Genomic DNA, 14015 nt, shown 5'->3' with positions numbered 1-14015 from the left:
ACAGTACCCAATCACACAAGCTTTTAAAAATAGAAAATGATATTATAACACAGCATCACAGTGTAGTATTGTAGCCACTCAGGCTTCATTAGACTCTAAGGAGAGTAAACAGCAGCTTAGCCTACACACTGAGAGCAACACAGATACGCACATGACTTACACACAACTCCTCAGGGGAGGAGGGATGAGTATGCAGTTTGTTTGACCTGTCACAATATGTTGAGGCATCAAACTCACATGAGGATGGAAACAATGTCAAACTACTAAGGAGTTAACCTAAGAGTTGTTTTTTGTGTTTGCCTCCAGCAGCTTTGACGCTATTGTCCTCGGACTCCTGTCGCGCTCCTCTGGGACAAAGTTTTACAGCTAAGTCGAAACTAAATGGCCGAAACAGCTTCGTCATAGTTGAAAACACGAAAAGTGGCACAGAAATGAAAGCAAAGTGTCGGACTTACCTTTGTCGTTGGCCTGCGAGCAAGTTCCCAAGAACACAGTTGTGTCCAACACAGTCAACAAACAAAGGCAAAGTGTCGCTGTGGGTATTTTCAGCATGGTCACGGCTCAGTGTTTTTGATGGATTCATAAAGAATCGGCCCTCCCGGAGAGTCGAGCTGTGGATATAGGCCGATCGATAACTGAACTCCAAACTCCAAAGCGAAAGTGATCAGATAACTAACCTAACCCAGTTCTCCAACTGTCAGCTGTGTTATCCACAGTCCCGCTCCGACGGCGCCGTCAAGTTAACGTCACTCACAGTGAGGGAAGAGACTTCCGGTCTAACGTCTTAAATAAAGTCGACTAACTGCTGTTCAGAAATGATATGGAGCAGTGAAGGATGACAGGTTGTGACGCAGGATGAAAATGAAAATATTAATTTTGGGACAAACTATGACCGACCCAGTCAAACATACGAAACTGAATATTATTATTATTTAAATAAATAAATAAATAAATAAATAAAATGCTAGTGTTAAATCAGTATTAACTTTACAATACTAATGATGACGCACTAAAACAGAGTTCTAATCATAGAAATATTTTTTTTATTTCTATGGTCATACCGGTTAAAATGGTTTACCAAGTCAAAATAAAAAAAAATAAAAAATACAATACAATGAATGCAAAATTATGTTAAAAGTCTTAATAAATAAATAAATAAATAAAATATAAATAGCTAAAGCAAACTCATGACTCACTGAGTAAAGTGAATTATGAGACACTAAGTCAAAATTTATTCTAAGTCAAATAAAAATAATATATGGACTGCTAAATCTAATTTATGACCTGCTGGGTAAGGTAAATTATGAGACATGAAGTCAAAGTTATTACTAATTCAAAAGTTTTTGGCTACTTCAAATTACTGATAGGCTACCAAATCACATTTATTAAATACTAAATCAAACAAAAAAAGAGATGGTATTCCATAATATTGACTTCCTGACTAAAAAAATTATAAAATAAAATAAAATAAAATCTGAAATACTATCAAATTTAGACTATGACTTGCTAAATAAAAACAAACAAAAACAATATGCCATATAATATATATATATATATAATATATCAAAATCGTGAGACACTAAATCCAACTTATGACTCATGAATTCAAATAAATTATGAGACACTAAGTCAAAATGAATTCTAAGTCAAAAATTTGGACTGCTAAATCCAACTTATAACTCACTGAGTAAATTACAATAGACTAAGTTAAAGTTATTGCTAAGTAAAAAGTTCATGCATGCATCATAAATCTGACTTACTGAGTCAAATTAATATGGCTCCTGACTATGAAGTAACATATGTTTGATACGAAATCAAACAAAAAATAAACATAGTATCCCATAATAATAATAATAATAATAATAATAATAATAATGTGTTAAGGAAAAAAATGGAAATACTAAATCAAAATTAGGCCAAAATATGACTTACTAAAGTATGGACTAAATTAATAAATAAAAACAAAATAAGCTATGACCTGCTATGTAGAAAAAAAAATGAAAAGTTAAACCCATGAGACACTAAGTCCAACTTGAGTCACAGGTCAAGTAAATTATGAAATAGGCTACTTAATCAAACGTATCAGGAAACTAAGTCAAATAAACTATGGGATCAAATCTGACTAGATCATAAATTTGACTTATTGACATTTTGACTTCTGCTATCTAATCATTTTGACTTACTTAGAGTCTGTCTGATCATCATATTTCATACAGGTTAGGCCTGACACTATGATTTTGAAGGCGGAGTGACTCCTCTTCCGTCTCTGCCCTTGCATTGTGTTGCCCTTTGCGCTGGTGCCCACCCATCACATTCCCAGAAAGCCCGGATATTCTCTCCAATTACCCACTTCACGCCCACTCGGTTGTTTCCGTCAACTGAAACGCACGCTCGTTGTGTCATTCACCAGCTGCAGTGGAGTGGAAGTGCAGCAGAGCATTATTTGATTGCTCCTGTACGCACTGTAGCTCCTAATGGTTTTATTTGTAAAGGTAGCAGGTGAATTATTAATCACTTTACATCCTGATGTGAGATACTGTCAGAGAAACGCTCAATAGCTGCATTTTTCTCTCTCATGTTTCCATTGTTAGTCGCTGCCAAACACTGACACCTTTATTTAGGGCAGTCTAATGGCTTGGAGTGGGTCTTATTTAGATCAATTAATCGTTAGGGGATTATTATATTTTTACACAAAGGCCTATAAACTCAGCACTGGTTCCACAGAGATAACAGGACTGTCTCTCGTTTTGTCTTGTCAGTGATCAGAGGTTACTAGTAGATTATTTAAACGTGAAAAGAAAGATTTCTAAGAACAATATCAAAGAAACTATAAGATAAATTATCTCATTTGAGAAAAAAAAAAAAAAAAGCAATGACCTACTTTGCCTAATCCCTGTATCAGAATTACAGGGACTATCACCTTTTTCCTAAACCAGACCATCAGTAAGTTTTTCCCAGGAACCGAAATATCAGCAGAGGTCTCATCCTGTCCAAAACAAACTGTGATTTAAAACAATAAAGAAGAGAAAGACGACATACTTGATTAATCCCAAAGGGGAAATTCAATGTTTTTCACTCTGTTGTCATGTACACACGGGTCTGAAATACACACACATGCACAAACAGGACCTATACATGCATTAAATGGAGGGATGTCAGGATGGGGAGGTTACCCTGGGCAGTTGGGGGTTTGCTGCCTTGCTCTGTCTACCCTGGCAGTGCACAGGCACCTCCCCAGCTGCCAGTCCATGCTCCATATTTGGTCCAGATGGGCACTTGAACCAGCAACCTTCTGGTTCCCAAGCCAAGTCCCCACAGACTGAGCTACTGCCACCACACTTATTTGTCTTAGATTACAGTAAATTGAATTTCACTGGGTTCTGAACTGTTGGTCAGACAAAATCACACGTTTGAAGATACAACCTTAGGCCCTAGAAATACTGTGATGGGCTTACACTCAAATAATTAGTCCATAAATCAAGAAAATATCGACAATGACAACGATCATTGCCGTCAGCCCCAAGAAGGATTCATTCTATTTTCTTTCACCTTAAAAAAAAAAAAAGTCTGTGTGTCTTGGAGAGGCTGGAAGGCATGACAGGCCCCATCTAGAGTCAGTGTTTGTCCATTCTGGGCTACTGTAGAGATGTGGCTGGCAGCACAACATGCTGAACTCTGTGAACCTGCTCCCTATGTAGATATAAGAAACTCATTCTAAGGTGATGCAACACAATGATTGTTATTTTCAGGTGTTTATGCACTAAAGAAAACATACTTATTATATTTCATTTCTGCCAATATGAAGCCACTAAAAACTGAACATACAGGACCAACAAGCAATTTTGCTTCAAGTCTATCTGGTTGTTTTTGCTCACATGAATGTCTTTTTATTGTCACTTTATTACTGTTCTATGAAAAAAGGAAACTTGACCTTTGATATGCCAATGTGTGGTGATCCTGAAACATTACAAGTAAGCTTGTTGCATTTTAACATCACTCTATTGAGGACAGAGCACATTTTCCCATAAGGAGTGGCCATAATTAGATAATAAAAAAGCAAATGACCAAAAAGTCCATAAACCTGAAACGCTACAGTGGGTAAAGATGAGTGCACATTTAGATAATATTACTGTATAAATTCTTCTGTAAAGGCAAAATCAGTTATTTTCTTAAAAAAGGATGGTGCAGGAGGAAACAGCCCATCACTGGTCATGCCAAGGAGAAAGTCTTTTGTCCTATTAGATTAAAAAAAGTGAAGTAATTGACAGACCAAAAAGGGGAAATGTGCTGAGTATTTCACCAAGGATTTCCTCTATTTCTTTGACTCCTCTGTTACTCACACACCAAGACTCAGTGACGAAACTGGAGCTGTTGGGCCTGACTTCAATTTATTGAAACGCATACAAAATTGTGCAAAATACATCGACTAACTTGCTTTCATGATCAGACAAACGTGAACGAGAGAACAACTCCAGTTACACCTTACACATTTTCTGTTAGTTTTGAACATACGAAAACTCTTTTATCAATATACAGCATGTGTACTTACAAAAATAAAATAAAAAAGTAATACTGACAACTTTGCTGTACCATGTGCAGCTCCGACAGCTCCTGAATTCTGAATGAAAAATACAAAATTACATCACAAATATCACTGTACTTTCTGTTCTGCTGCCAATCAGCGTCTTATTTATGAAGATTTTATTTCAGCTGCTTGAGTCCTGTGAGTAAAACCTCTCTTTATTTTCCAAATATATACCAATTATAATTGATTAAATCCTCATAATTCAGGGTGATAACAAACATCAAGTGTTCAGTACCATTTCTAACAGGTTTAACGCTCTCTGGCATCCCTTCTTCAACATTCTCATTTATGTGAACTTTCTTAGTTTATCAAACACAGGCTCTTCAGTATCAACACACCACATACCTTCACAAACATTTCTCACATTTAAATGTTTTGAATGACTGAAAACTGTTGAGAGCAAGTGGGATCCTTCAAACACATCCTCAAATTACAGACAGAAATGTTTGCCGTCATCGTCTCACCACTGTCCTGAGGAGTCACAGCTTTACAGTGTCATGTGCATTCATACCTGATGGTGATACGGCGGGAGGCAGACAGAGAACGGGAGGGCGACAGAGACCTTAAAGGAGTCACTGAGTGCTATTCTCCTGAGTGAGCCTCCAGGTCCGTGATCAGCACATTTCCATCCGACTCTGTCGCCTGCGAGCTGGTTTGTCTGTAATAAGCGCTGCCGAGCGTGGGAAGGCCATGGAAACGTGACGCGCTCCTCTTGTACACAAACCACATCGCTCCTGCCAGCAGAGCAAAGATCAGTACGGCCACCAGCACTGCGGCGGAGATGACACCATGATGTAGACCTGAAAAACACAACATGATAGCTTTCATGTAGACATATTTTAACGTGTGGTATGACGGCTCTCTCTTTGAATTACATGTATTGTGACATAAATACAGATACTGTATAATTATATTTGCAGTAGTGGAAGAAGTATTCAGATTCTTCACGTAAGTAAAACCAGCAAGATCATACAGTACTCGACTACATATAAAAGTCCTCTTCAAATCTTAAGTAAAAGTATGAAAGTATTGACAGCAAAATTGACTTAAAGAGGCAGCGTTTATGATTCATGGGTATTTAGTGACATCTAGTGGTGAGGACTGCATATTGCAATTACTATTTATCCTTTAGCTCACAAGGGCTACCTACCAAATTTTAAAGGAACACTGTAGGATTTAGTGCCATCTAGCATCGAGAATTGCAAATTGCAACCAGTTGAAACTTCTCCTGCTTAAAATTCCTTCAGTGTTCACTGTTCAGAAGGTTTTTGCGGGGAGCCAAATTACCTACAGAGGTCTCTTCCTCTCAAAAACAAATGGACACGATGATTTAAACCAATAAAAACACTGAATGAGGCAGTTTCATGTCACAAGTCAGTGTCTCTCTGATGTTGTTAAGCAGCCGCTAGCCCAGCACCTGCCCATCTGTGTTCATCTTTTTTCGCTGATAACTTAAGATCCAGACAATCAGGAAGTTTTTACCAAGAGCCAAATTATACGCAGGGAACTCTTCCTCTCCAAAACAAACAGACCCAATGATTTAAACCAGTAAAAATGCTGAATAAAGCAGCTTCACATCACATTTCACTGTTTCTCAGATGTTGTTTGGCTCATCAAAGATGCACCAACCCAGCACCTGCTAGTCTATGCTCACCTTTTTTTGCTGATAACTTAACGTCCAGACATTCAAGAGGTTTTTACCAGGAGTCGAATCACACACACAGAGATCTTTTCCTCTCCAAAACAACAACAAACAAACAACAAACCCAATGGCTTAAACTGCTGCAGAGGGGCTGCTAACTACAGTGGCAGACGCGGGAACACAAATTACTCTATCTAGAGCCAGTGTTTGATTTGTCCTATCTGGGCTACTGTAGAAACATGGCAGTGCAATACTGCGATCTCCTTAGACAAGACCCACACCCTATGTAGTAGATATAAACAGCTCATTCTAAGGTAACAAAAACAAAACGATTCTAATTTTCAGGTGGCAATAAACTATAGAAACATACTTATTATATTATACTCCATTTCTGCCAATATATCCCTCTATATCCCACACACTGGACCTTGAAAGAATCAAAACTGAAAGTATTCACTGTGCAGTAAAATGTTCCCTGTCAGTGTTTAACTATTACGTATGATGATTTTGGATTCATATTACTGCTGCATTATTGGTATGTTGCATGTTTCTGCTATAGATGTTTAAGGTTGTGCTCATTTTAACAGCTTTACTTACTGTTGGGAACTTTAATCTAAAGCAATGCATTATATGTTTGTAGCGTCACTTTCCTGCGAGAATTTCCAACAGAAAAACATTTCTGTTTTCAGCTTCTTGACGATCCATTTTCCAGCTGATCCAGGAGGGTTTGTTTATCTTACAAGCAGGAAAAAGTTCTCAATCCATGAAGGAACACTTCATCCTTCAGTTTTCACAAACATTTAAAATCTAAATCATCAAATTTAGAGATACATGTTTTTCAAGACAGGAAAGGGATGAAATTTGTCGTCTGAAAAGTAACTATACCATACTATTTACTATTTGCCAAGTATCTTGAATATAAGTACTCAAGCAAAAGTACTCAGTTACATGCCACCACTGTGCATTTGTAACATGCATCACATAATATTACAGATTCTGTAAATGATGATTCACTCTCACCACGTTTAATTATACACTGTATCCTCACTGAGCTTGTAGCTGAACAAATGTGAAACAGCACGCTCATACTTAAGGCGCCTAACCAAAATGTAAATCATTCAAATTAAAGTGCACTTTACCATTTAGCGGTTCCACTTCAACCTCAGTAACTGCATCTGCAAAAGAACACATACAGTGATGTTCAATACAACCTCTCGTCTATCATCTTGGGTATTCAGACCACATGCTACGAGCAAAGAAGAAAATCAATACTGACATTACTTCTCGAAAGCTCATCGCTATGAAATGTGATCTTGTTCAAAAAAGGTGCAGCCAAGTTCATATAAAAAATAGTATAACAATCTTATTTTAACCCTAATTTGTGTTTCCAGCTATGTTGTCCATCTTGTATCTTTGTGCAACTCTGAAACTGCATCAGCTATTGTAGCTCTTAGCTTTCTGTGGCAAACACAGACTTGGTTTTCAGGCTGTGGTTTTAGCTTGTGTCTGTTGTTTGGTGCTGGGTATGTAATGTGCAGGAAGTTTACTCGAGCTTTTTTGCTATAACACTGATGACAGCGAACAGAAACACTAAAGTTGTGGGCTGGAAAACCTAAAAAAAAAATGAGCTGAAAGATGCTGAAATGTTATATAGAGTTCATGACTACAACCAAACCTTTTCACATACTAGTGGTCATGTGATCAATTGTTAATATAAATATACCGATTTTAACCACTTTAAATTTTGTAGATATGATCAGCTTGAACAGCTAGATCCAACTGTTCCTTGGTCCCTAATAACTTAAGTAAATAAGGTCTTTGCATTTGTGGCTCTAGATGGTTCTCAGGAGAGCCAATATTCCTTGAGAAGGCCCCTGATTCAACTTACCCGTGATGGTTTTGCAGACAAAGCCGAGCCGCTCGCTGCACTGTGATTGATGCCACACACCGTCAACCACCCTGGTAGTGACACAGGAGTCTGCAGTCAGCAGCTTGGGGTCTGGGGCTTTGTTTAGCCAGTTGGTGTAGTCCATAGGTGAGCCATCCACCCAGGCCAGAGAATCAGCTAAAAGCAGAGGTCGTGATTTAATAAAATAGGATTGCAGGGGAATGTGAACATCTGAAAGGTACGAGAGATTCTCACTGTCAATGTTGAAGTACATCCCCAACCATACAGTGTGGTGGAGGAACCCCGACGACCACAGCTGCTCCAGAACAAAACGATTCTCTGTCTCACTCTCAATGGTCAGGACATCTGAGGTGTTCACTGGAAAAGGACAGCAGCACAGAAAACTCACTACTACTGTGCAGTTTAAAGGACTAGTTCAACATTTTGGGTAAACTGTTTATTCACTTTCTTGCTGTCTTTGATGAGAAGTTTGATACCAACCGTATGTTAGTGAAGTAAACATGAAGCTACAGCCAGCAATCGTTAGCTTTGCCTAGAGACTGGGAACCATAGATTTATCTATTTATGCTGTAAACAGTCTGGCAATAGGCTGAGACTCCAGGAAGTCAACGCGCCAGCCAAAGAAATAGTCAGGCACGTAACCCCCTGGAAAACCACAACTACACATTACATTTGATTTTTTTCTGCATTAATTTAAGAAGACAAAGGGACCTTACCTTACACCTGGTACATAGCAGTGTGCTGTCATTGCATCAGTTTCAGGCTGATGCAATTGTAATTTTCATGGCGAGCACCCTTGTTGTGTAAATAGTAAATGTATTTGTGCCAACTGGCATGTAGGTCTTTAAATGAGGTGTGATCAGGTGCATCGTTGGTGTATTGCTATTTTGAGGTGGCAGAAAGTGATTGTGTCGTTGACCAACAAAAACCTGGTCTTAAGTCAGAATGGCGCAGTATTTTCCTGCTATTTAAAGGACGCATTATTCAGATAGTAAAATGTGAACAGGGATGCAGAACAGATTAAGGCTGGGTGAAATAATACATCATTAATGACGAGAACATTAATTACATCCTGAAAAATGTAAACATAGCAGAGAGCAGAGCAGAGCTGCAGAGATTCTGTCCAACCCCCTATTAAGAAAGACAATGTGTGCATCTATGCACGAGGAGTAATGTAATTTTAGTACTTTTTTTTTTTTTTTTTAGAAGCTAAAAGTTTAGTTATGTTTCCTCTGTCTGGTTTAACTTCTGTTTTTAATTTTTATGTTTAAATGTCTCATGTTTTTTGCTGCAGTGACCTTAGTGCTCTTACTGTACTTCCACTACTGTACTCTCCGCAGAAAACCACTAACTTCTCCAATTTGCCAAATTTGTAAATAGCAGTGCCCCAGGTGCAGATGCATCTGGCTTTTAAAGGGAATTGGAGATGCCACTCTTGTTAGTTGAATTCATGTTAGGCCCAAAACACACCTATAATTAATCAAGGGCTTGAATAAGACTCCTTCGCTTCTTGCACCTTACTTTGCATCCAGATTATGTTTCCCCAAATCTCCTTAATCTCCTCTTAAAAACAAAAAACTGGGTGAGTATCAAGTAAAACACTGTAAATTAAAAGCACCAATGGTGTAGAGTATATAACTCTAAGCCTTTTATCTATTTCCTCTCAGTGATGTTTCAAATTAAGAGTTCAACCACAGTTTTGTACAGGCTGCTGCTTCTTACAGCAGCTCCTCCATTTGACCTGTAGGGGGAGTATGTATCCATTCTGCAGACTAGAGTGAAAAAGCAGCCAATTCTTTAATCTATTTTTCCAACTATCTATAATGATATCATTGTCACCTGGACAGAAATTCAATAGAAACTGGCTATAAAGGTAATGTATTACCAGAATCACACCTTATGTATCCCTACCTTTCTGCCTGCAGTGCTCTCTTGCCTCTTCAAATGTAAGTTTCTGCACCACAGGCTCAAAGCTGTAACAGCCATGTCCGAATTTCACCCATGTGGAGGGACACGCCACCTCATATGAGATAAATGGTTTACTGCCTGTGAGAGAGAGAGCAGGAGAAAGGCAGAAAATCATGAGTGACAGAAACCCAGCAGCTGAAGAGATGCAGTGTCGCATGCTCAGATTTTCCAGCTTGACTGAACTAACACTGACTTGGTGGGTGAAGATGACACAGGGCTCCCGGTAGCTGAGTTTCACAGTCAGCTCTCCGCCAGCCTCCGCTTACGTCCATGTACACACACTCTCCGGTCACAAAGTCGTCATCGTCGTCGGCTGCGTCCCAGTGTGTGTACACTGTGTCACTGCCATCTGACCACTGATAATTAATGCCGTTCTGTAAGGAAGCACAGTCACAGACGTGTCAGTCGAGAAGTTACACTTGTGATGGCACTCACAGTAACACTCAACACTTGTCTCACATGGACCTCTGACTGTGCTGTTCTTTACTGTATTACATCTTTTACATGTATGCTAACATTAGTTTATTATATCAATTAAAATATATTACTTTTTTGATCGTGCTTACTGAAATACTGTATCTGGGTTTGTCTTTCTAAACTTAGAAGCATTACAATATTTATATACAATATAAAGACTCAAATTAAAACCTTAACAAAGAAAAAGTAATGTCCAGTGTTTTAGTGAAGGACTTTGTTTTGAAGGGAGTTTCCAGCTACTAATTCACCAGAAATGAAACACGCTCTGTTTTCTACGGTATAATGATTCAACATGACTCGCACCCGTTATAATAGTTACTAATCTATGACAAACACTCAACAGTTATTTGTAAGTACTAAACTAGGATGGCTGCTATACTAAAGAGTATGATGAAATCCAAAAGAACAGAATTACTGTAGATGGTTAATGAGACAGAAAATGAACAAGATCAGGCAAGACAAAAACAAAAAAGAAATGAATTAAAGGTTGCGGAGAGAGAGAACTGTCACCCTCACTTCCTCTGTTCATTTCTCTCCATGACTAAGACATTCCAAGGGTGCTCAGCGATACTTGAATCCAAATGTTAACGCTCTGGCTTTCTGCTGGGAAAGCACATGCCTATGGATGAAATACCTCCACATGGGCAGAAGGCCAGGGGAAAAACCCCAGAGGCATGTGCGACAACTGTAAGTAACCGTCAGTGGGCATCTATGTATAATAAATCATTAAAGATATATATTTTCAGACCCTTTGTAACACTTTCCTTTGTACTTAAGACCCCTGGGTAACATATTTTCTCTCATCAAGATATGTTCCAGGCTATTTTGCTTTAATTAGAATATTTCTGTGTGTATTTTTACTAAAGAATAATTCAAAAGCTTCACTTTTTCTATTTTAAAGCAAGCAATTAAGTCATGCAGGTGGTACATTGTGATACTGTAGAGGACAAAAACTGAGATACTCGATCAAATATTGTGAATTGCTATAATTATGCAACTGTTTTGCTATCTACGATGGTGTGGGATAGGAAACTGACTGCCACACTTGCACACACAGATTTAGGATGCTGATGACATGCTGACATGCAGAAATGGAGATTTTGCTAAAGTAATTATGATTAAAAGCCTATGAAAAGTATTCAAATACCATTTTAAATCATGCAGATGTGTATTCTCTGCATTCTCATTAATAGTATTAAAGGAATAGTTTTGGGAAATACTTTTGTTTGCTTACTTGAAGGGAGATAGATGAGAATATGACTCTCATGTCTGTCTGTTAAACATAAAGCTAAAGCCGGTAGATGGTTAACTGCTAAGCATAAAGACTGACAGCAAGGGGAATCAGCTAGCATGGCTGGGGTCAAAGGGGAGAATATCTGTCTCCCACACAGACTGTGTGAAAATAATGGATGTAGCCACTTTGACTTCACCCACTGGTTAATGGATTCCTGTTTTGAAGCCTCAAGCTGGGCATTTTGGACGTTGTCATCTTGGATTTTTGGACCCACGATGACCCTACATAGGTGAGGGGGTGGAGCTTTGGATGAGCAGGGGATGGGTCTAACCAATTAGCTGAAGTAATGCCTGTCACTCAAAGTGGCCACACCCTTAATCATCAACTATAAGCCTTCATTAAACTGTAAACAGGTGAGTTATATAAAAAAAAAATCTCCCACTGCACAGTTGTCATGAACAGTAAAATTAGCTACAACCAAAATCATTTCTGCACCAGGCTGCAGACATATTTATTTCTGCTGTTAAGTTGGGCATTCTAACATGGGTGTCTATGGGGATTGACTCGCTTATGGAGCCACCCTCAAGAGGGCCATTTAAGGAGCTTTTGGCATTCCCGTGTTGGCTTCATTCTTCAGCCTCAGAGGTGGCCGCCAGACCCCCAGAACACCACTTAGCCTTACTTCTAAATTTTTCCAGTAGCCACTTGTGGTGTTGCAGCAAAAAAAGTAAAGTAAACCCACAAGCTAGAAACTTTTTGGTGTTTCCGCCAGGCAGGCAATTAACATACTTTCAACATATTGTACCACAGTAGCCAGAACTATAACTATAATATTATTACTTTCAATAATGTTGTTGTAAGCTACTGTCATTACCTGCATCTCTCTCTCTCTCTCTTTCTCTGTCTCATTGTGTCATGTGGATTACTGTTAATTTGTAATGCTGATCTGTTCTGTACAACATCTATTGCACGTCTGTCCATCCTGGAAGAGGGATCCCTCCTCAGTTGCTCTTCCTGAGGTTTCTACCGTTTTTTTTCCCCGTTAAAGGGTTTTTTTTGGGGGAGTTTTTCTTTATCCGTTGCGGGGGTCATAAGGACAGAGGGATGTCGTATGCTGTAAAGCCCTGTGAGGCAAATTGTGATTTGTGATATTGGGCTTTATAAATAAAATTGAATTGAATTGAATTGAATTGAATTGAATTGAACTGGTCTGAATGATCACTACCTTGGGGTTTGGTATGAAGTTATTATCATCCTGATCTACCATCACCTTTTACATGTTTTATCTGACGTCCTTGAGTCTTGTCATCACCATGACCATGACAGCTACTGCTCCTGGCTAAGTAATAGTCATGGAATAACATTTTAATAAGGCAGTTTTAGAGGTTTAAACAGAGCCAGGCTTGCTGTTTCCTCATTTCCAGTCTTTATGCTAAGCTAAGCTAACTAGCTGCCAGCTGCAGCTTCATATTTACCATACAGACAAACATGAGAGTGGTATCAGTCTTCTTATCTAACACTTAACTTACCAATGTATTGCCCCAAAAAGTATTTCTTTAAAGATCTAAATGGTAAAACAGCAGACAAACACACACACACACACAAACACACACACACACACAATGCCACCTCTCCACCACAAACATACAAAAGACAAACACGGTGCAGAGGTACAGTACATATTGCATGAGAGGATACATACGTCTTGACTATACAGTCCAATCCAGTGGGGGACTGCCAATCTATTGACAAGGACAGTAAGGAAAGCCTGGTGGTAGGCATCTGTAACGCTCACTAGGTCAGAATCATTCTCTATGCACATATGCATCGCGTCGTACCAGCTCATGTTGCCAGACACAACCTTGTAGCTGTGGCTCCTGTACTCAATATTGTCAGGGAGAGGCTGGTGATAGGAGTGGGTGGGGGGTTTGGATGTATCTGTAACAAGACAAAAGGAGGAAGAGAGGAGTGCGGGAAGAAGGGCAGAGTGATTACTTCACAGTGTTAATGTCTGATATATGTACACACAGAAATGTGACTGATCTCCATCACTGGTGATGCTGAAATATACCAAAATTTTCCTTTAAAGACACATTAAGTAACATTAGAATACAGGTAATGTATAAACTACCATGAAATGAAAATCTCACAGGCTCAAAAGTATCTATATATCAAAAGTTCACTGCAGTTAATTCTACAG

At 38.8% G+C, this 14015-nt stretch overlaps 2 protein-coding genes across 3 annotated transcripts in view; both read right to left on the bottom strand.

Annotated features, from left to right (window-relative positions):
* Positions 1-803, bottom strand: part of ly75 (lymphocyte antigen 75) — a 33855-nt gene extending 33052 nt beyond the window's left edge. The window contains exon 1 of the mRNA XM_049593079.1: positions 456-803. Coding sequence (XP_049449036.1) covers positions 456-552 — 97 coding nt within the window. The 5' untranslated portion in view covers positions 553-803. The remainder of the gene's footprint in view (positions 1-455) is intronic.
* Positions 804-4354: 3551 nt separating this feature from the next.
* The window catches only part of pla2r1 (phospholipase A2 receptor 1), a 32571-nt gene continuing 22910 nt past the window's right edge, over positions 4355-14015 (bottom strand). For both annotated transcript variants that reach the window (XM_049600548.1, XM_049600557.1), the window contains 7 exons: positions 13518-13753; positions 10298-10478; positions 10048-10182; positions 8371-8493; positions 8116-8292; positions 7367-7402; positions 4355-5385 (listed from right to left, as the gene is read on the bottom strand). In XM_049600548.1, the coding sequence (XP_049456505.1) occupies positions 5168-5385; positions 7367-7402; positions 8116-8292; positions 8371-8493; positions 10048-10182; positions 10298-10478; positions 13518-13753 (1106 nt within the window). In that variant the 3' untranslated portion in view covers positions 4355-5167. The remainder of the gene's footprint in view (positions 5386-7366; positions 7403-8115; positions 8293-8370; positions 8494-10047; positions 10183-10297; positions 10479-13517; positions 13754-14015) is intronic.

This window comes from Epinephelus fuscoguttatus, linkage group LG2 (assembly GCF_011397635.1).
Source record: "Epinephelus fuscoguttatus linkage group LG2, E.fuscoguttatus.final_Chr_v1".
Lineage (NCBI taxonomy): Eukaryota > Metazoa > Chordata > Actinopteri > Perciformes > Serranidae > Epinephelus > Epinephelus fuscoguttatus.
This window is presented reverse-complemented; position numbering and strand designations above follow the sequence as displayed.